Here is a 20804-nt window from a genome sequence, read left to right on the forward strand (position 1 = left end):
ACCCAGTCCAGGAATGGTTTGGCAGCATCACTCTGGCAGCTTTGGCCTGCCAGGGGCAGGGGTGGCCGCAGGGAGACCAGGAAGGGCTGCTGGAGGGAGCCCGAAGCTGGTGGAGACCCAGGCTGGAGTGGTGGGAGAGGGGTAAGAGGTAGCCAGATTCTGGACACGTTCGGGAACTTGATTCAGATCTGCCAGTGAGTGGGTCATGGGATGTGAGAGGCAGAAGAATGACCTCTGAACAGATAAAACATGCAGGCTAATGCCCACCTCACAGATGGGAAAACTGAGGCTGAAAGAGCTGAAGTGACTTGAACCAAGGTCATTTAGTTAGGAAGCTAGTGAAGCAGGGACATTCACCTAGGGATTTTCACTCCAGGCGCCACACCTCTCCCTCGTCCTTGTTGCCAACCTCCTGCCCCGGGTTCTGCCCGGCCCCACCTGGCCAGGACAGGGTCAGCCGACCCACGAACACGTCAAGTCATCTTGCTTCCACAGTGTTGCTAACGACTAATCCGTGATGCTGAGACATTTGCTGTTGAAACCTCTCTTGTGATTAACCTCGGCCAGAGATGACTGCAGGTGTGCACCACTACGCTGGCAGAGCTATTCTAAGTGTTGATGAGAGAAACTCAGAGAGCAGTCAGTATTTCCAGTCCATGTCTCCTTCCAGAGGTTTTCCTCCTGGTACCTCCTGTAAAGGTCTAACGCTTTTCAATGGATTTCCCTTTTCATTAGACTCCTGTTAATTGCGCAGTTTTTTTCTTCACTGATTTTCACAGCAACAGCTAGATCAGAGGGTCAAGAATCCTCCCTCGGAAAACACTGTTCAGTTCTTTGAAGTGTCATTTTCAGTGCTTTGCTCTGGGTGGGACGTCCCGATGCCTTTATTTTACTGAGCTTCACTTTATTTTTTCTTTTGTCTCAACCATGGTTTAAATTGATGAGGAGAAATGCTTTGGATGCCAGTCAGTGCTAGATCAGTGGTTGCTAAATTGGAAGCTTCCTGCTGCTTCAGGCCTTAGAGACCCAGGGCTTGTGTGTATTCCCCTCACTCAGGAGCATTAGGATACCTCAGCCATTAAGCAGCCCTGTCCTTGGGCCTCGTGGTCTGGGCAGCTGCTCCAGGGTTACAGAGGGCTTTTCTTCAGTGCCGTTTCCCTTGGAGTCTAAGGCATAGCCATGCATGAAAAAAAAACGATGTGCTTCCTCAAGACATCCCCAGCCAACCCCCAAACACACACACCAGGAACACGCACTAGACTAGGTGACCTTCTGTTATCCGCCTGTACACACTCTGACCTAGCGTAAGAAGCAGAAGTTACATTTAAAACGACACATGCGTTGTACAGGCCCTGGTGTGTTTCTCAGGCAGCACGGGTCTGCCTTTCTCAACACTGCAGCCACACCCCCATCAAGACAGACACGGATACACACACGACCCCCAGCTGGACAGACACAGATACACACATGACCCCCAGCTGGACAGACACAGATACACACGTGCACAGCGGGCTCCCTGCTGCCCACACCCGTGCTCCCTGGATGCGCTCCCTTCTCCTGCGGGGCCAGGCCCCGCTGTGCCCCTCACAATACTGTCCCCTCTCCTGTAATGAGCAGGTCATAAAGCCAGGACCCAGAAGGCAGCGCCAAGACTGCGGAGAGCTTTCTTCTGCCTCTTGGCTTTGTGCTCAGGTCCGGGAACTTCTCTTGGACAGCTCACTTTCACTTTTCCCTCCCGGACACAGGCCCTGACCTTTCCTGACCAAGACTGGAGGTGGGCCGAGGCAGGGGGGTGGAGGTGGGCAGAGGGTGCCTGGCACCGTGTCGTCAGAACCCAGAACCCCGACTTTGTCCACACTGAGCACTCTTCCCCCGGCTTCCATTGTAGGCTCGTCCAAGATTCCCTGGCTGTCACAGTGTCCAGCACACCTGTTTGGGTGTTCTCATGGCTGGGGCATAGGTGCAGACCTGTGGGCTATGTCTCACCGTGACACGTGCTGTCATGGAAGTAAGCAGCTGGCTCCCCCTGGAATCACAGGAGAGTTCTGGAGAGGAGGCAATGGTGGCTGAGATGTGGGGGTTTCTCGGTGTGGTGGGCACTCCAGGCAGAGGGGGAAGCAAAGCCAGGGCCTGTGAGCAGACCTGGCTCTGTGGGCACCCCTGAGAGGTGCTGTGTCCAGAGCTCAGGCTTGCAGGACTGGGGCTGCCAGGTGGGACGTGGCCTGACTAGCCTCAGAGGAGGGTCTGGGACCCAGCTGGGAGAGGCGCCACTGGCCGCACGTGCGCACCCTCCTGCCTTCCCTCCTTCCTGCTTCAAGTGCTCCACGCATTGCCAGTGTGTGAGCTTGAACTCCTCCTCTTCCTCATCACGCCCTGTCTGTGTTTGGCAAGGCAGACCTAAAATACTGGTGCATTAAATATTGCTTCTGCAGTGTTGATTACTACCCCCACTGTTGTGGCTCTTTTTTCCATGTTTATCATTGTTCTAGTTCAGATTCCTAGGCTCTGTTTACAGAATCCTTCGGTTGCTTGTGACAGGAGTGTGGCTGAAGTGATGAGGGGAGGGGAGGGAAGGGAGGAGAGGCATGAACGCAGCAGGAGGCCAAGCACGGGGCGGGGCGGGGCGGGGCGGGGTGGGGTGGGGCAGGGCTGGACATGTGTCTGCTGAGCACCTGGCACATGACCAGTGCAGGTAAGATGGGCTGTGCATGGAAAATGCAGGTTGGATTGATCTGAATATAAAACATGTCCCCAAGAAAGAATTCTTCAGTTAGAAACCAGACCCATCCTTTTCTAGTCAAGTCACAAGAAACATGGATTTGCCAAGTCCCTGAGAAAAGCAAGCCCGTGGTGTACGGTCCAGGACCACCTTCAGCCAGCCCTTCATCCTTCCCAGCACACAGCTTCTCCCTCAGCCTTCTGCGTTTCGTTAAATCTCCAGGAAACCTGGAATTTTTCTGAAACATGCTTGACTCTGTCTCTGTTGCTGCAGGCATGAGCTTGGTCTCCTGACACGGATCTCAGTTCCTGATGCCATTTCCTGGGGTGGCTCCTATTGTTGCCCACTCCCGCTGACCTGTGTTCTCCCCAGCTAGCTTCCCTGGCCCCAGGCTCTGCCCATCAGCCCTTCCTCCATGTCCTTACAGAGTCTGTCATTAGCCCAGCCCTCATCATGCAGGACGCTGTCACCATAGTAGCACTCTCCGTGGACTTCCAGCTGTGGTCCAGGGTGCTAGGAGTTTCACATGTGTTCTGTGGGCTGATTCTTCAAAAAGAAGGGCATGAATCTCAGAAAAATGAAGTCACTTGGTTTAGGTCCCACGCCCACAGAAGGGCAGGACCAGAAATCAGACCAGGCTCCGTGACCCTAAAACCTTTTCTCTTTCTGTAGTGTGAGGGGACTCTACTCAGGTCCTGTGGCTTCCTTCCTCCAAACCCCAGAAGAGCAGCCCAGGATGAGCTCTAGCCTGGGAGGCCCTTGCATGTGCCCCCAGTCTTTGCAGTCTCATCTTTCACAAGATGTGTGGGAGTCCATGGAGCATGTGCTTCGAATCAAGCCACCTTTGATTTGCAATCCGGGGTCATCACAGTGTTCTGAGTAGCCTGGCCCTCTTCCAAGAAGCCTTTCCCTGACTGGGGAGGTTCTCTTTCTCTTTAAAATCTTGCCACTTGCTTTGGACTCTCCTTATTATATTCCTACTTCCTGGCTGGAGTCATCAATATTTGGGTTTCATTGCGTCCCCTTAAGGACAAGCGTTGTCTGTTGCATAGCTTTCTGTGCCCAGCACCTGACAGTCATTCCATCGGGAAAAATCGTGGTGGAGACATCCCTGAGCTTGCACAGGATGGCTAAGGCCATGAGTCTGAAAGAAGAGACTGCTCTGTGACAGATTGTTGGCTTTGCCAAGTGTGGCTCATTGTCCCAAGAAAAAATCTGATTACCAGGGTGGCCAATCAAAGCTGCGCCATCCTTAAAAGATATTTCTCTCTCTTTTCTGGTAAAAGTACTATATAATTCTGCATTCTCCTGAGTTCCAAGTCTTTCATAAATGGATGGAGAGTAAGAATGGCTGCACGGTTCCACTCGAGACACTATTGGGACCTATTGGTTTTAGTAGTACTGTTGCCTTGCAGATAAAGGATGGAATCAGAACATTGGATTATCTTTTTCATGTTCGTTACCTCCTCAGGCTTACCAGCACATTGCTTGACAGTATTGCTATCTACATTTATGTTGTTAATATCCACTTTGGAGCACAGACTCCCAATTAAATTGCACATAATCCCTAATGGGCTTACCTTTGCCAATGGTATTGTATTGGCAATACACTCTTTAACCTTCCACCTCTCAATCTCACACTTAACTGCAGCTCTTAACTTTGAGTAATGTATCATAGACGTTTTCTAACAGTTTCTTATTCTGAGTAAGAGCCAGATGATTCCTTTTCCTTGGGAGTATGTTATCAAATTTTTTCATCAAATGAAAAAACCTTGTTAGCTGTGTCTTTTAAATCATGCCTTTGTTTTGTATGTTTTAGTTTCTTCAGATGGAGGTACTGAGCCCTCTGCCTTAGTGGATGACAATGGTAGTGAGGAGGACTTCAGCTATGAAGACCTCTGCCAGGCCAGCCCTCGGTACCTGCAGCCTGGCGGGGAGCAGCTGGCCATCAATGAGGTACTGGAATTCCACAAGACAGTGGCAGATACGGGATACCTGATTTTCAGGGTCCACAACCACTTCCGACTTTGTTCTCTAGTTCTTTACTAAGCATGTCCTAAAACCTGGAACTCTGATTAGAACAACACGGTGATTCACTTTGGGAGGCTGAGGCGGGTATACCATTTGAGGTCAGGAATTTAAGACCAGCCTGGCCAACATAGTGAAACCCTGTCTCTACTAAAAATACAAAAAATTTGGTAGGCGTGATGGTGCACACCTGTAATCCCAACTACTTGGGAGGCTGAGGCATGGAGAATTGCTTGAACCTGGAAAGCGGAGGTTGCAGTGAGCCGAGATCACACCACTGCAGTCCAGCTTGGGCGACAGAGCAAGACTCATCTAAAAAATAAATAAATAAATAAATAAATAAATAGCAACACTGTGATTCTCTGATATCATCCAGGAAAATGGATGCGATTAAGCTTCCTGGGTAGAGGCAGCTCATCTTTTTAGGTAAAGAGCAGCACCCATCTGTGTGTGTGGTCAGTGCTTTCCACTTGATGAAAGAATACTCTTATCTCGTATAATTCTCACAGCCGATCTAAGAAGCGGACATTATGGCTGTTAGCCACATTTTCATCAATGTTCTGAGACAAATATGTATAATTACTTGCCAGTGAATGGCAGAGCTGGAGATCCCCCCATATTCCTCCCTGCAAATCTGGTGGTCCTTCTGCCACCCTGCAGCTTCAGCCTTTTTTTTTTTGGAAATCATTCTGGAAGGTACCTCCAGCCTTTGGAGTTCTCGAGCAGAACGTGTGGAGCATAACTCCTCAGTGAGTCAGCCTCTCCACTGAGATCGCCAGTGACGTGTGTCCTTGGGTGCTAAGGAGATGTGCAAAATCACCTGCTCCTACGGCCAGAGGATGGAGGAGCCACATCTGTTCCTGACTTTAATTGTTAACTGTCTCAAGATTATGCTATGTTCTCTTTAATTGCTATCAACTAAAAAGCTGCAAAACTTACTCGAATTTTGAATAAAGTATGAGTGATCCACACGAGAGGGAGATGTGAGGAACGTCCAGTAGCATATGTGCATAGCTTTAGTAGGCTTGGCTCTGTGACATCTAGAATGGCTGCCCAGAAACCATTTTTGGAACAAATATTTCAGAATTTAAGTTTGATAGATAACTGACCTGCTGCTAAGTGAGTGACTTATGCTTTTTTTAAAAAGGGGCTTACCTGCCTGCCTCCCTCCCTCCCTCCCTTTTTTCTTGCATTTTGCTCTTGCTGCCCAGGCTGGAGTGCAGTAGTGTAATCTCAGCTCACTGCAACCTCTGCCTCCCAGGTTCAAGTAATTCTCCTGCCTCAGCCTCCCAAGTAGCTGGGATTACAGGCATGTGCCACCACACTTGGCTAATTTGGTATTTTTAATAGAGATAGCATTTCACCATGTTGGTCGGGCTGGTCTCAAACTCTTGACCTCAGGTGATCCACCCACCTCAGCCTCCCAAAGTGCTGAGATTACAGGTATGAGCCACTATGCCCAGCCTAAGGGCTTTCTTTAAAAGCAGGTAGAGATGCCCACTTGACTTTGTTTTTTCTTAATTGTTCTCCTGGGTTCTCTGTGTATAACCATTCACACAGTCATTGTAGACCAAATGCCACCAGTATATCCAAGTGAGAGGATTCCAGCATCACCCTGAGAGAGGCACCTAGCAGCCCCCTCACCGACCCACACCGCCCCCCTCCCCCCTCCCCCATGCTCTGTGCTGAGCACACCCCACTGTCTCCTTTCAGCTGATCAGTGATGGCAATGTGGTCTGCGCAGAAGCCCTGTGGGACCATGTGACCATGGACGACCAGGAACTGGGCTTCAAAGCTGGGGATGTCATCCAGGTTTTGGAAGCCTCCAACAAGGACTGGTGGTGGGGCCGCAGCGAAGATAAGGAAGCCTGGTTCCCTGCGAGCTTTGTCAGAGTAAGTGTGGGGCGCTTGCAGCTTTTCCAAAGTATCTGTAGGGGCTGAAGGATCCTTTCCGGTCAGAGCTCGCCCTTTATCCAGGGTTAGCAGCACTTTTGTAATTGTTTGGAATCTGACATGCAAGTCGCATCTATAAGAACTTAGGCTGGGTTGGAGCAAAAATGTTAAGGAAGGCAAGCTCAGTGTTTCTCTGTGGTCCTGGTGCCTGCTGGCACAGCTGTGACCCTGCTGAGGCCACAAGACTCAGGTGAGGGCCAGGCTACCTTCCCAGCTGGTCACGGGAAGGTGGGAACCTGGGAGGTATCTGCTCCATTCCGCCCTCCCCCGCCCCAAGTCACCTGTCTCCTGTGTGTGGGTTGCAGTTGCGAGTGAATCAGGAAGAGCTGTCAGAAAACTCCAGCAGCACTCCCAGCGAGGAGCAGGACGAGGAGGCCAGCCAGAGCCGCCACAGACACTGCGAGAACAAGCAGCAGATGCGGACCAACGTCATCCGAGAGATCATGGACACCGAGCGGGTGTACATCAAACACCTCAGGGACATCTGCGAGGTGGGACGCCAGGCCAGGACCTCACTGAGGGCCACCGTGCGAGGCTGCGTGAGGTGCCTGGGCTTTCTCCCCACCTCCACCCCCCACCCCGTCAGACTCCCACGTGTACACACTTGTCCACTGCTCACTTCTCCGCCCTTGCTGTCTGCACTGCTAGGCCTGTGTGCTGTAGCTGTCCTAGCTGTTGGCGGAGGTTTTTTAGAGTTACGGTCTCTTTTCAGAGACAGGGCTTTTCTTAGAGAGAGGGTCTTACTCTGTCACCCAGACTGGAGTAGAGTGGTGTCATTATAGCTCACTGTAATCTCAAACTCCTGAGCTTTAAGCAATCCTCCCTCCTCAGCCTCCCGAGTAGCTAGGACCACAGGCATGCACCACCACGCCCAGCTAATTTTCTAAATTGTATATGGAGACAGGGTTTCACTATGTTGCCAAGGCTGGTCACAAACTCTTGGACTCAAGTGATCCTCCCGCCTTGCTTTCTCAAAGTGCTGGGATTAGAGGCATGAGCCAGTGTGCCCGGCCCCTCTCTTAAGTGTACTCTGCAGCTCTCTCTCTCAGGACCTAATTGCTGAGATTAGTTGAAAAGAATGGCTTTCATGGAAGGCAAAACCCTCACTTGACTTTACAAAGAGTCAAAGGTTTGTCGCTATCCGTACAGCACTGCATCTCATCACTGACTCACAGATGAGATCTTCAGTCATTTAGACACAGATGGGGAAAAAATGCTGGATTTACATTGGTTATATCCAAGGCTATATACTAGTGCGTGCTATTCTATTTGGCAACAAATTCTATTTGTTAGTCTTGTCCTGATTTCAGAGAACTTGCCGTGAGCGGAGGTGCTCCTGGGAGGGTTTTGTCCTCCCGTGGTATTTTGTGCTTCTGTGGATCACGTACGAGCATCACGCCACACTGCTGTTCGCCCTGTCTGCCCACTGCAGCCTTCGTGGCTGTGAATGCTGATGCCCGCACTATCAATTCAACGCTGACCATTCAGTGCTGAAGACAAGTTGAAGTCAGAGAATGCGTGTTCTCTACTCGGATTAGCCAGCCGTGTGGACATGCCAGTGTTGAGCTCCTGTGATATGAGTGTGTGGCGAAAGCAGCAGTTCTGCAGTGCCATTTAGGGAAATGACAGGAGCTGCTCGTGATGACTGAGCACTGACTGGCACCCCTTACCTGGATGAACACAGCTAACACAGCATTCTCACTGGGCCGGTCCTGTTAGTCCCCACTGCCGATGGGGAAACCAAGGCACAGAGAAGTGGTGGGTTGGATTTAAACCCAGGAGGTCTGCCCCAGAACCTGTCCTCCTCTGAACTATTACATTATATTGTTTTCCTGTTAAAATTCATACCAACTAGTCATTGGTATGTATTTTTCTCTATGCTCAGTTCATTCTGTTGAATGACGTGATAACTCTTTGAGTTAGCTGTTACATGTATGCACTGCCTTTTCCTCCTATCCCACTAGCTCCTCTGAAGCCATAGTGTAGCCATGGTGTTGCACATAGATTATTAATTAGTGCAGGCCTCAGATTAAAGACCTACAGATGGGTGCTGTCCATGGCAAGGCGATGCTGGTGGGGAAGAGGTTTTTGGTTCTGTGCCCTGACGGACCGTGCACAGAGCTGTGTGAGCTGTTCAGCAAGCATGACATTCTGCATTGGACAAGTCTCCTGGGCTGTGAAATGGAATTAATGGGTGGGAGAATGATTTTCTTAAAAGTTTGGAAAAGCGTGTGACGACACTAATTTTTGAGCTTTGGTATTTGAAACTTGTTTCTGGAAACATTATATGGTTTATTGGATCCTAAATCCAACCGCACAAGCCTTTTTGCTTTCTTCTTATTTTAACACCTTCTTACTTAACACCTCTGGCAAATTGCAGTCACTGAAGTCCGATGACCTCGCCAGAGACCCATAGAGGTTAAAATAATTTTCTTTAATTAAAATTCCTTCCAAGGTCATGGCTTTGGGCCGGCAAAAGCTATACTATTCAAATAATTTATTTGGATTTCAAATAAAAACGATTGCTCCTGTGTTTTGCAGGGATATATCCGACAGTGCCGCAAGCACACGGCGATGTTCACTGTTGCGCAGCTCGCCACTATTTTTGGAAACATTGAAGATATTTACAAATTCCAAAGAAAGTTTCTGAAAGACCTTGAGAAACAGTACAACAAAGAGGAACCTCACTTAAGTGAAATAGGATCTTGCTTTCTTCAACATGTGCGTCACCTTTACTTCGTTATTCATAACATCTGGTTACATCATTTGGCAATGCATGTCCACTAAACACAGGGGTCTCTTTTGTTTTATGGTTTGCTAGATGAATCTTCCATAGAAAGGAGATGCCTGGTTATCATAAAAACTAAATCTATATAGTTAATCTTGTCTAAATGTCCCAAATTCATTTTTTCAAAATCCTTTTATGTAGTCTGGAATTAGGGGGTTACATTTGGAGTAATTACTTTTTAAAAATTTCTAAGGATTATGCTGTAAGAACTATGGAGTCCTTCCTAGTAATATCCAGTAAGTGTGAATTACATTTCAGGCACTGTTTTCAGGGTTTTCTTTTATTGGCTTGTTTATTGCTGTGAGGCAGATATGATTATCTCTCCCGCGTCCTTGATGAGAAACTAAGGCCCAGAGCGTAAGTAACCCAGGGCCACACAGCAGCAAGAGGCAGCTGAGAAGGCAGACCCAGCAAGTGGCTCTAGCACCCGGGCGTGTATACTGTAACTGTCTCGGAACCTTCCTGTGATAGTAACATGCATTTGTCCCTTTTTAACTTATGATTGACTGTTACTTACTGCTAAAGGATTTCAGAGGAAGGTTTTAGTTCCAGCCCAAACAGCAAGGGAACAGTAAGAGTAGTAATAACCATGGCAACCTCACCACCTCCTTCACTTCCTGGGTGCTGGGCTCAGTAGCTGTCTAGAGTCCTCTGGGGCAGAAAGATGTTAAGTGGCTGGGCATAATGTTTTTGTGGTAAGTCCGTTGGAGGTTGGGCCCCATGGGTGACCTGGGCATATCTGGGACATTGTCACAGGCCTCCTTGTGTGGCCCATGCAGAAGGTTCCTGCAGGAGTCAGCTCAGGCCAGGCTGGAGGCCAGGTGATGGCCCTAGGAAGGTGAGTCTCACACTGAGGATGGGGGAGTACTGCTGCCACCAACGAGGGGGCCGTGGCAGGCCCAGCCAGGGTGACAGCAGGGAAATGGGAAGAGAGGTGCGTTTTTTGAGGAAAACCTGACAAGACTAGTTGCAAACAAAGAATAAGCAGCCATCAAAGCTGTTTTAGCTGAGTTGAAAGAATTTGTGGAGGGGGACGTTAGAGGCCCCGCTCCCCCTGCTCCCCACCGTCCACGGTGAGTGCAAGGCAGGCTGGGAGGAGACCAGGCTGCAGAGTCCTAGGGCAGCCTCGCCCTCAGCCCCCTCAAGAGCCTGCCGAAGCGCCCCTTCCTGCCGGCCCAGTACGCTTCTGGAAACCACGGCAGGGCAGCTTGGCCACCAGCAGATGTCATGCCCTGTCCTTTGCAGAAGTCCATCTCCCTCTTTTCTAGGAGTGTCCCTTAGAGAGGGCTGAGATGCTGCTGTCTTTGTCCTGGCCCAGAGCCACCCCAGAAGCTGACGAAGCTGTCCTCTTTCTTCCCAGCAAGAGGGCTTCGCCATCTACTCCGAGTACTGCAATAACCACCCGAGTGCCTGCCTGGAGCTGGCCAACCTCATGCAGCAGGGCAAGTACAGACACTTCTTCGAAGCCTGCCGCCTGCTGCAGCAGATGATCGACATCGCCATCGACGGGTTCCTGCTCACACCGGTGCAGAAGATCTGCAAATACCCGCTGCAGCTGGCCGAGCTGCTCAAGTACACCACGCAGGAACACAGGTGAGCGGCTGCTGCTTCCTGTAGGCAGCTCTTAACCCAAGCAGTGATATATGGGCGTCAGTGTCAATCTTAACAAACTGGGCGCTCCATGGGAGCAGTTTTCAGATTGTTGAGCCTGTGTGCAATTAACTATTGAAACGGAGTGATTGGAGAGGCTCCAGAACGTCCGCTCCGAGAGCTGTGAAGACACGAGCATCCTTCGTGAGCTGTGCCGAGAGCACACAGGGACTTCTGTTGTGTTGTTACTCCTTATTTTGCTTATCTGTATTTTATAAACGTGCCTTTGCGTCCTCAGTGGTTAGTAAAGACCCTCTCTGAGGGAAACAAACCAGTGTAAATGGAAGCCACGACTTTCGTTCTCTCCTGTACCCATGGCGTTGACGCACGGCAGCTCAGCTCAGAGCAGGATTCTTTATGGCAGAAACGTTACGTTATTTTGACTTACCTAAAGTTAGTTGTTGCTAAGCAATCTCTACTTAGCAACATAGAAGGGGTGAAGGCATACACAAGCTTGAACTATAAAGAGTGTGGAATGTCAGGGGTGGGAGTCCATACAGAGCTGCTGAGAAGACCAGGGCACTGGGTGCCCGCTGCGCCCTGAGCCGCTCCTTCCCCACTGGGGTGCCGACTCCCTGCTCTTCGCCCCGTTCCCTCCTCTTGGGAGCACAGGGCTTCCTTCCATGCATACCTGAATGTTGCATCTCCCTTCGAGCTTCCTTGGCACCTAACCAAGCTCTTCTTACTCACAACACTTCTGTTGTTTGAATTTCAGCTTCTGAACAACAAGCAACACAATACACACTCTCTCCGTCGTTATTACCTGCTGTGGTTATTTCTGGATTCTTCTCCGGCCCTTGTTCTCTAGCCATATGATCTCTTCTGGGGGAGCCAGAAGTTATCCTGTGTTTCCTTAATAGCCAACTGTCATTTCATGTGTGCGTAGAAGCTTTTGTGTGGTTATACATCAGGCATGTCACCCATTCAGCATTGGAATGTGCATGCCCATTTTCCATGCCATGGGAAAGTGTCCCCACAGTGCAGCCCACCTGTCTGGTGCCTCAAGCTGGCAGTGCTTGGCTAATTGCTGAGTTCTCATCTGGCCAGCAGGGACAGGGCAATCATAGAGCAGCTCCTATGTGCCAGGCTCCAAGCTAGGCCACACAGGGGTGCAAGGGTCTAGGCTAAAGCTGACCGTTTTAGATGAGAATCAAACCAAGGTCCATGCCCCTGACACAAAGTCTTTACCTTTACTAGCAGCGGGTCATCACAGAGGGTCCTAATGAGAAGAGGAAGAGGGAAGGGACTGTACCAGGAAGAAATTTCTATGGCAAACCACAACAGTTATCGGTTTCAGCAGCTAAATATCTCCCTGCAGGCAATGGAGAGTGAATCATTATTCTTTTGTCCTCTCTGCCTCTGAACTCCTGTGAAGAGACAGACTTGTAAAGGGAAGCTTCTGGCCGGGCACAGTGGCACACACCTGTAATCCCAGCACTTTGGGAAGCCGAGGCAGGTGGATCACCTGAGGTCAGGAGTTTGAGACCAGTCTGGCCAACATGGTTAAAACCCTATCTCTACTAAAACACAAAAATTAGCCAGACGTGGTGGTGGGTGCCTGTAATCCTAGCTACTTGGGAGGCTGAGGCACGAGAATCGCTTGAACCCCAGAGGCGGAGATTGCAGTGAGCCGAAATCACGACACTGCATTCTAGCCTGCATTCTAGCCAGGGGGTTTTTTAAAAAAAAAAAAAAAAAAAAAAGAATGGAACCTTGTTACAATTAGATTGGTGGATTGGAAAGTAAAGAATAAGAATGAGAGCAGGTCACAGAACAATAGACTCTAGATATGGGTGTTAGGACTAAAGGAATTAGAGAAAGCAGTTCATTGAGGTAGATAAAAGAAGAGAGAGCTATATATTTCTTTCTTATTCTAATGGAGAAATCAGAAAAGTTCATCGGAAAAAAAACAGGGAAGTCAAGAAAGCCATAAAATTGAAGAAAAAATATTTTTTAGTTGTAAATGTCTTTTACAAGTTTTTGAAGACATTTTTAAGAAAATGTCTTGATGGCAGGATGAGGAGCCCAGAGCCAGAGACGATAAGTAAGAGAATTAAGAAGCAAAGACTTCTTGAAAGATGTGGGCAGGCAGCTTCATACGTTCTGAGATGGGAAAGCTGGGTCCAGAAGCCCACACCTCACTCTTCAGTAGTTGCTTTTTCTCCTTTAAGGGCATTTTTCAACAAGAGTATTTGCAGATTTTAGCTTTTTCAAAATAAAAATTAGTCGACATGACAAAAAGTTCATTTTCTTGTCTTAAGTAAAACAAAGCAAAAAATCTTTAAAAAAAAAATCATTACAACTCAGTTCTGTCCAGAAAAACTTAATGTGCACCCTTTCTTCATTGCTGGAGGCCTCTTTGGGGGCTCGGTGTCCATGATTTTGGCAGCCCCTGGTGTCATTCTTGCTCCTGCTCTCTGCCCCGCTTCTGAGTGTGAATGGGCCTCTCTGAAGACAGCAGGTCTGCTTAGTGTGGGCAGCGTCTGGGGACTTCCCAGGAGCTGAGTTGAATTGTGTTTGGTAAATAGACAATAGAATCTGCTTTCAAGGCTTTCCCATGGTTGTGCAGACGGATTCTCATTCATTCTGGTTGTGGTGCAGTGGCCCTGTCTGTCCTCTAAGCTGCCAGGGGAAAGTGGAAAATGCAGCTCGTTAGCTGGATGGTTGGTCTCCCCGGCCCCCCATTATTAATGCTGAGCAAAACCTGATTGTGAAGCTTGCAGATACTGGACATGCTCTGTGCCAGCCTGTGTGTACACTGGACCTGTAGCTTCTGCTCTTCCTGTGCCTACAATTTTAGTGGGCATGGGAGCAGGGGCCTGCTGGGGTGAACATTTTGGCTTGGCGTGACTGTGGCAGATGGAAAGCACCAGAAAGGAAGATGTGTTGGTGAGGCGAATGCCATGCTAGCATTCCGTAACGCACCACTTCAGACTCCTGCCTCTCCTCTCCTTTCCCACACAGCATAAAAGATGAGACTCAGAGCAAATTGTCACCCTTGGAAACGATTAGTGATTTTTAAAGTGCTTTATGTAACAAGAGTAGTTGTATGAGAATCAAAGCCATAAGAGAGATATCCTTTCTGTATTAATGAAAGTTGCCCATTGTCACCATGACTAAAACTTATTTACTGTGGCATTTACTGTCATTCGTTGTGATTTCTGGGAAGTGAGTGAAAACATTTTTATTCCAAAGAATTCTGAAATGCACTGGGTCAGCTCCCTTAACCTATACAGACTGTAGTCCTTTCATGGGGGAACAAGAAAAAGGGAAGCAGTGGCTGTGATGTAAATGCCAGCCTGTCTATTCCAGTCGTTTAGGAAGAAGCGCCCCCGTGAGTTATTTTGCCAGTCCGCATTTGTAAGGTGCATGCCATGTGATTGATACGAACCTCCCATCTTGCAGTGATTACAGCAACATCAAGGCAGCGTACGAGGCCATGAAGAACGTGGCTTGTCTGATCAATGAGCGCAAGCGCAAGCTGGAGAGCATCGACAAGATAGCTCGCTGGCAGGTGTCCATCGTGGGCTGGGAGGTAAGTGGGGAATACCCTGCGTGACCGCATGCCGCTGGCCCTTCCTGCACCTTTGATCTGGTGCAGACACACTTTGAAATCCTATGATCAGTAGCTTATGTTCTCGGCTTTAATGGTATGTATACCATTAATGGTAAATGTATTTTGAGGCGTATTGTTGAATTTAACAATCGGCTACTTTTTACCTGATGCCCATAAGCAATAAAATCTTAAGAGCGTCTGCAGTTAATTTTTTGCTAAGCCTCTGTCTCTCCTGGTAGAGGGACTCCATGGATAGTAGAGGACAATTCAGATGCAGCCACATAGTATAGTAGTGGAAGTCTGGGGGACCCTGGAGTCCCTGCTCACATGTGAATCCTATACGATCTGGGCAAGATTAATTTTTTTATCTTACCAGTTGTGGAGGAAAATGTTAGCTACCTCATAGGCTACCGGGAGCATGTTATAAGACAGTATAGGCCAGTCACAGCAGCTCACATCTGTAATCCCAACACTTTGGGAGGCCAAAGTGTGAGAATCTCATGAGCCCAGGAGTTTGAGACTAGCCTGGGCAACATGCCAAGACCCTATCTTTTTTTTTTTTTTTTTTTTTTTTTTTTTAGAGACAGAGTTTCGCTCTTGTTACCCAGGCTGGAGTGCAATGGCGCGACCTCGGCTCACCGCAACCTCCGCCTCCTGGGTTCAGGCAATTCTCCTGCCTCAGCCTCCTGAGTAGCTGGGATTACAGGCACGCGCCACCATGCCCAACTGATTTTTTGTATTTTTAGTAGAGACGGGGTTTCACCGTGTTGACCAGGATGGTCTCGATCTCTTGACCTCGTGATCCACCCGCCTCGGCCTCCCAAAGTGCTGGGATTACAGGTGTGAGCCACCGCGCCCGGCCCCCAAGACCCTATCTTTACAAAAAAATTTAAAAATTCAGCTGGGCGTGGTGGCATACACCCGAAGTCCTGGCTACTCAGAAGGCTGAGTTGGAAGGATCACTTGAACCTAGGAGGTTGAGGCTGCAGTGAGCCTAGATCACACCACTGCACTCTAGCCTAGGTGACAGCAAGACTCCATCTCAAAGAGAAGACAGTACAAATACAGTGCCTATAATAATGGTCCAACGAATACTCTCTCTCTCTCTCTCTCTTTATAAAAACAACAGTGATAATAGCTAGCACCTGTATGTGTTTACCACATTTGGCTGGCACTGGTCTGAGCCATTTGTACATATGTGAACTCATTTAACGTCTCCACAATCCTATGAAGTAAGCACCTTTATTATAACCATTTAACAGATAGGAAAACTGAAGCACAGAAAGGTTAAATAACTTGCCCAAGACCACACAGCTCAAAAGTAGCAGAGGTGGACTCAAACCCAGGCAGGCACCCTGGCTTCCAAGTCCATGCTGTTGACTACCAAGCTCTACAGCCATTATCAAGAACAACAAGCAGATGCCATGCAGATTGTTTTTAGACCAAGCTACGTTGATTTTACATCCATTATTTAATTGGTCAGAACCCACCGTCTCGAGCATTGAGAAAGTTTGGAGCAAGAAGTTAGGTTTTTAACTGAAGTAGGTTATAGGTGGTGAAAATTAGAGAGAAACACGTACATTTCAAGGGCCTTACAGACTTCTGGCGTTTGGGCAGGATCTCAGAGAACACTGAGTCCAACTCTCTTATTTCGTAAGTGAAGAATCTAGGGCACAGAATTGCTCTGAGCAAGTAAATAGAACTGTTTTGGAGTCAGGCTCTTTGGCTCCAAAAAATATTGTGTATGAGTGGGATTAAGGGAGAATCCAATCTTCTATAACGAGGGCCAGTGTCATACCAAATACCATAAAGTAACATTGGATTAGATTCCATCTAAATATTGTAAGGGGTGGGTTCTTTCTGATTTTGGACACTGACGTTTAGGGGATAATTTGTCAGAAGTTAATTTCTTGCTGACAAGTTACCATCGGGCCTTTTGTTTCTATGATCCTAAACAAGCTGCAGTTCCAGGGAGCTGCCATGCATCAACACAGCTGTCAGCTCCATAATCACGGCCCTGTGTCCCCTACATGAACACTCTGTTACATAGAAGCCTAGTGCACTCTTATTCTCGGAGGCTCATTTGGGTCAGCTGCTGTTTCAGATCTTGATTGGGTTTCATTAATTCAGCATGCTTCTTACCAGAGGCTTCAGGCAAGAAAGATCCCTCAGCTAACACAGAGGCACCATCACATTTTCCTAGTGAGTAGGAAAAAAAGAAAAATTTCAGGCACCAGGAGACCAGTAAACCCAGATTTATTAATAAATAACCTGTGAGGCCCTGCCCGCTTCTGAATGGGGACAGGTGGTGGGCAGTCTCAGGTAACTAGAAAATCTGAGAACCATTCTGTGTCAGGAGTCTCTTCCACCCAAGGAATCAGAATTTGGAGTTTTTTTGTTGTTGTTGTTTGTTTTGATTTGTTTTGTTTTTTAAGAGAAGGGTCTTGCCGTGCCCCTCAGGCTGGAGTGTACTGGCATGATCACCACTCACTGCAGCCCCACACTCCTGGGCTCAGGGGATCCTCCCTCCATCAGCCTCTGTGTAGCTAAGACTACAGGCGTGTGCCACCATGCCCGGATAATTTTTAAAACTTTATGTAGAGATGGGGTCTCGCTATGTTCGCTCAGACGTCTCAAAGTCCTGTCCTCAAACGATCCTCCCACCTTGGCTTTCTAAGTGGCTAGGACTGCAGCTGTGCTAGAATTGGAAGATTAAAGGTATGTTTTCATCCTTCCAGGGACTGGATATCTTAGACCGAAGCTCAGAATTGATTCATTCTGGGGAACTGACCAAAATCACTAAGCAGGGCAAGAGCCAGCAGCGGACGTTCTTCCTGTTTGACCACCAGCTGGTGTCCTGCAAGAAGGACCTGCTGCGCAGGGACATGCTGTACTACAAGGGCCGGCTGGACATGGATGACATGGAGCTCGTGGACCTGGAGGACGGGCGCGACAAGGACTGCAACCTCAGCGTGAAAAATGCCTTCAAGCTTGTCAGTAGGACCACGGATGAGGTTCACTTGTTTTGTGCCAAAAAACAAGAAGACAAGGCAAGGTGGCTGCAGGCCTGTGCAGATGAGAGGAGGCGGGTGCAGGAGGACCAGGAGTTGGGTGAGCAGCCCTTGGCCCTGCAGGCGCCTTTGCCTCTGCTTGCTGGAATAGCTTCCTTCTCCAGCCCCACGGGTCTGCTCTCCCAGCCCTCTCCCTCAGAGCCGAATCCCACCATGGGGAAAAGACGGGATCTGCAAACCCTGACTACCTCTGAATGTGCTTATGAGATAGACCGTGTCAGATGTAGTTACTACAGGCAACATTTATTCAGTATTTACCTTGCGCCAGACATCCTGTGGCCCGTTTACAGAGATTGTCTCACTGAATCCCTATGAAGTGGTTACTGTTAATACCCACTATATAGATGAGAAAATTGAGGCTTATGGAACTGGCCCACTCTGGCACTGTGGCCGTATAACATTTAAATTGAGCACTTTGGATGCCACATGCGGGGTATGAAGAATAAATAATAAATAAAAGCAGCTCATTGTGACCCCAGAGATGGAGCCCCACTGTGGTGACCATCACTCAGGCCATCAGAAGTATCACGTGATTCTGGAGGCCTCGGCCTCCCCTTTGGCTGTGCCTGTGCAGTCCCTTCATTGTGCCTCTGCCACAGAGGATCCACACCCAGCAGCCCACCCGCACACTCCCCATCTCTCCCTATGAAACTCAGGATGCTGTGCCATCCATTGCAGTTAAGGCAACGATCCTTCACCCCCAGTGTTACATTCATACTTCTTTGGTTTGTCTTCCCAGCTTCTGCTGACCTGGAGGTTCCGTGTGGTCCCATGAAACCCAAGCCGCTATGCCTGGCATTAAGGATGGCGGCACCCGCAGTCTCTGTGCCCCCCTTTCAGTGCCTCCCAAGCTCTTTAGGGTTTGGGGCACAATCTGTTGAATGGAAGTCAGGGTGCCACAGTGGAGGATGTTCATCCCTGCAGCCCAAGTGAGCCCAGCCCTCAAAAGCCGTGGTCCAGGATGGAGCGGGGCCGGCATACACCCCTCCCCACCCTTGCCCATTGCCATGAGGATGGCAGAACTGAAAACCAGGAGGTGCTTTTTCTGTCCTTCCCAGCCACTGGCTCTAGGCTTGGCTACAGAATTGGGTCTCACCCACAGGAGGTTTTGTGAGATTCTGCAGTGGAGTTGGAGGGATTTACAAGTCGGTCAGGCTAAAGCAAAGCTGGGATCCATCTAGTTGGAAACAGTCAGTGGGTGGACGCTGGCCTGGACTTGGGCCACTCCAAGATACAGAGCTCCCCACATCACAGGCAGCCCCTTACACCAAGTGTCAGGGTGTCCTTTAGACTAAGAGGAAATCTGATTCCCAGCAACGGCCATCGATGATTGGTGCAGACTCCAGGGCCCCACTGGAACAGGGCCGATCACTCTCTCATGCCCAGGATTGATTTGCAGATGACCGTTACTAAAATGCAAAATGCAGAGCCACAAAATCTTAGTTTTACTCGTCATGTGACGTTGTCTAGTGTAGGCCCTGAAGTCATCTGTAAGTCAGAGTGTTTGGATTCCCGAAGGTGGCACTATTTATGGGGGTTGGGGGGGCATCCTACACAGTCTCAGTGATACCTCTCAATAGAAAGGAAACGAGGGGCCTGATGTGAAGCCCTTTGCCCTGTGATGCTCCCCGTGCCCGATGTCAGGACAGTCCAGGACAGATGGTGGGCATGTGAAGGAGTCACGACCAGGGGAGCGGAGTGGGCAAAGGTAGAGGGAGCCTCAGGAGCAAGTCAGGCAGCATGAGTCACAGACACAGGGCCCAGGTCAGCTGTGCCAAGCTGGGACGATTACATGCCTCCAGGAGGAAGGTTTCCTGCGGAGGAAGGCAGGGCCCCAGCACCCAGCCCTGGCCACTCAGCTGTGTCCTTCCTTCCTTCTTCCCCATGTCCTGTCAGGCTAAGGGTTGCCTCATCTTATATGCAGTGACTCTTGTTTCACCCAGTTCACGCGCTACACACAGACACTGTCACATGCTATGGGACTTTACAGTGAGGGAAGGCTCAGGACACACTGACACTGCCGGGGTATAGAATCTGCTTCCCACTACTCACGTGGTGCCTTTGTTCAGGGTGGAACTTCTAATGTGCAAAGCTCTCCTAGCGCATGGGCGAACAGGCCCTGGGACGCTTTCCTCTATTCTTTCCTCCCGGGGCCTCATCATTTAGGGTTCCAGTTGGGATGACCCTGTGTGAACGTTTGCCCAGGGGTGTCAGACTTCACACAGACATTCTGCATCGTCATGAGCACCCCCAATTTCACCCTCCAAACCATCTGAACAATTTGCAGGACAATCACATGGCCACCGCGGTGATAATCTTCAGGACCTCCCCTTTTCCGATCTTCAACCTGTCTGGGTTCTTTGTCTCAGGTTATGGGGATAACCTCAATGCTAACATGGGATGTGATGCAGGTTTTGCTCTGAAACATGTCCACGTGTTCTGAATATGTATCACATTTATTTCTAAATGCAGGAATGGAAATTTCAGAAAACCAGAAGAAACTTGCCATGTTAAATGCTCAAAAGGCAGGACATGGAAAGTCAAAAGGTAAGTTATGGGAAGGTCTGTCTCCTTAATGCCTCTCAGTATTCTCATGAAAATGGGGAATATACCCCAAGTTGTCAGCCTGTGACCGGCTTGGAGCAAGGGGGACAGTAGGAGTTAGAACTGAAAAGGGCAGGTCCAGAACAGAGGCAGGTGAGGGTGGCCTGCGTTTGGTCTTGAATGCGCATCAGTGTTTGCTCCCATTGGAATGTGGGCATAGGAAACCTTCAGAAGTGCTGCCAGAGGATGGTGGGCCTCCTTACCTGCCCGGGGGCCTTCGCTCCCCTCCCTGGAGGGCTAATGCTGTAAGCCACCAGGTCACACGCATCACCAGTCTGGGGCAAACCAAGGACTCTTGCATCTTTTGGGCATAAGAGAACAGAATCTCCAACCCCAAACTGTTTGTCAGCCGTAGGCTGGAGACAGTCTCGTTTAAGTAAGAAAAAGATGTAAAGGTTCGGTACATCAGGCAAGGGGTTAGACAAAAAAAGACAC

The 20804-nt window shown here is 49.2% G+C and overlaps 1 protein-coding gene across 5 annotated transcripts in view; it reads left to right on the plus strand.

The window, feature by feature from the left end:
* SPATA13 (spermatogenesis associated 13) overlaps positions 1 to 20804 on the plus strand; it is a 165959-nt gene that overhangs the window by 123074 nt on the left and 22081 nt on the right. For all 5 annotated transcript variants that reach the window (XM_032260075.1, XM_032260074.1, XM_032260077.1 and 2 more), the window contains 8 exons: positions 4539 to 4675; positions 6461 to 6640; positions 7006 to 7191; positions 9242 to 9421; positions 10849 to 11081; positions 14544 to 14673; positions 17433 to 17805; positions 20238 to 20312. In XM_032260075.1, the coding sequence (XP_032115966.1) occupies positions 4539 to 4675; positions 6461 to 6640; positions 7006 to 7191; positions 9242 to 9421; positions 10849 to 11081; positions 14544 to 14673; positions 17433 to 17805; positions 20238 to 20312 (1494 nt within the window). The remainder of the gene's footprint in view (positions 1 to 4538; positions 4676 to 6460; positions 6641 to 7005; positions 7192 to 9241; positions 9422 to 10848; positions 11082 to 14543; positions 14674 to 17432; positions 17806 to 20237; positions 20313 to 20804) is intronic.

Source organism: Sapajus apella, unplaced genomic scaffold (assembly GCF_009761245.1).
Source record: "Sapajus apella isolate SASKATOON/1434 unplaced genomic scaffold, GSC_monkey_1.0 scaffold114, whole genome shotgun sequence".
Taxonomy (NCBI): domain Eukaryota; kingdom Metazoa; phylum Chordata; class Mammalia; order Primates; family Cebidae; genus Sapajus; species Sapajus apella.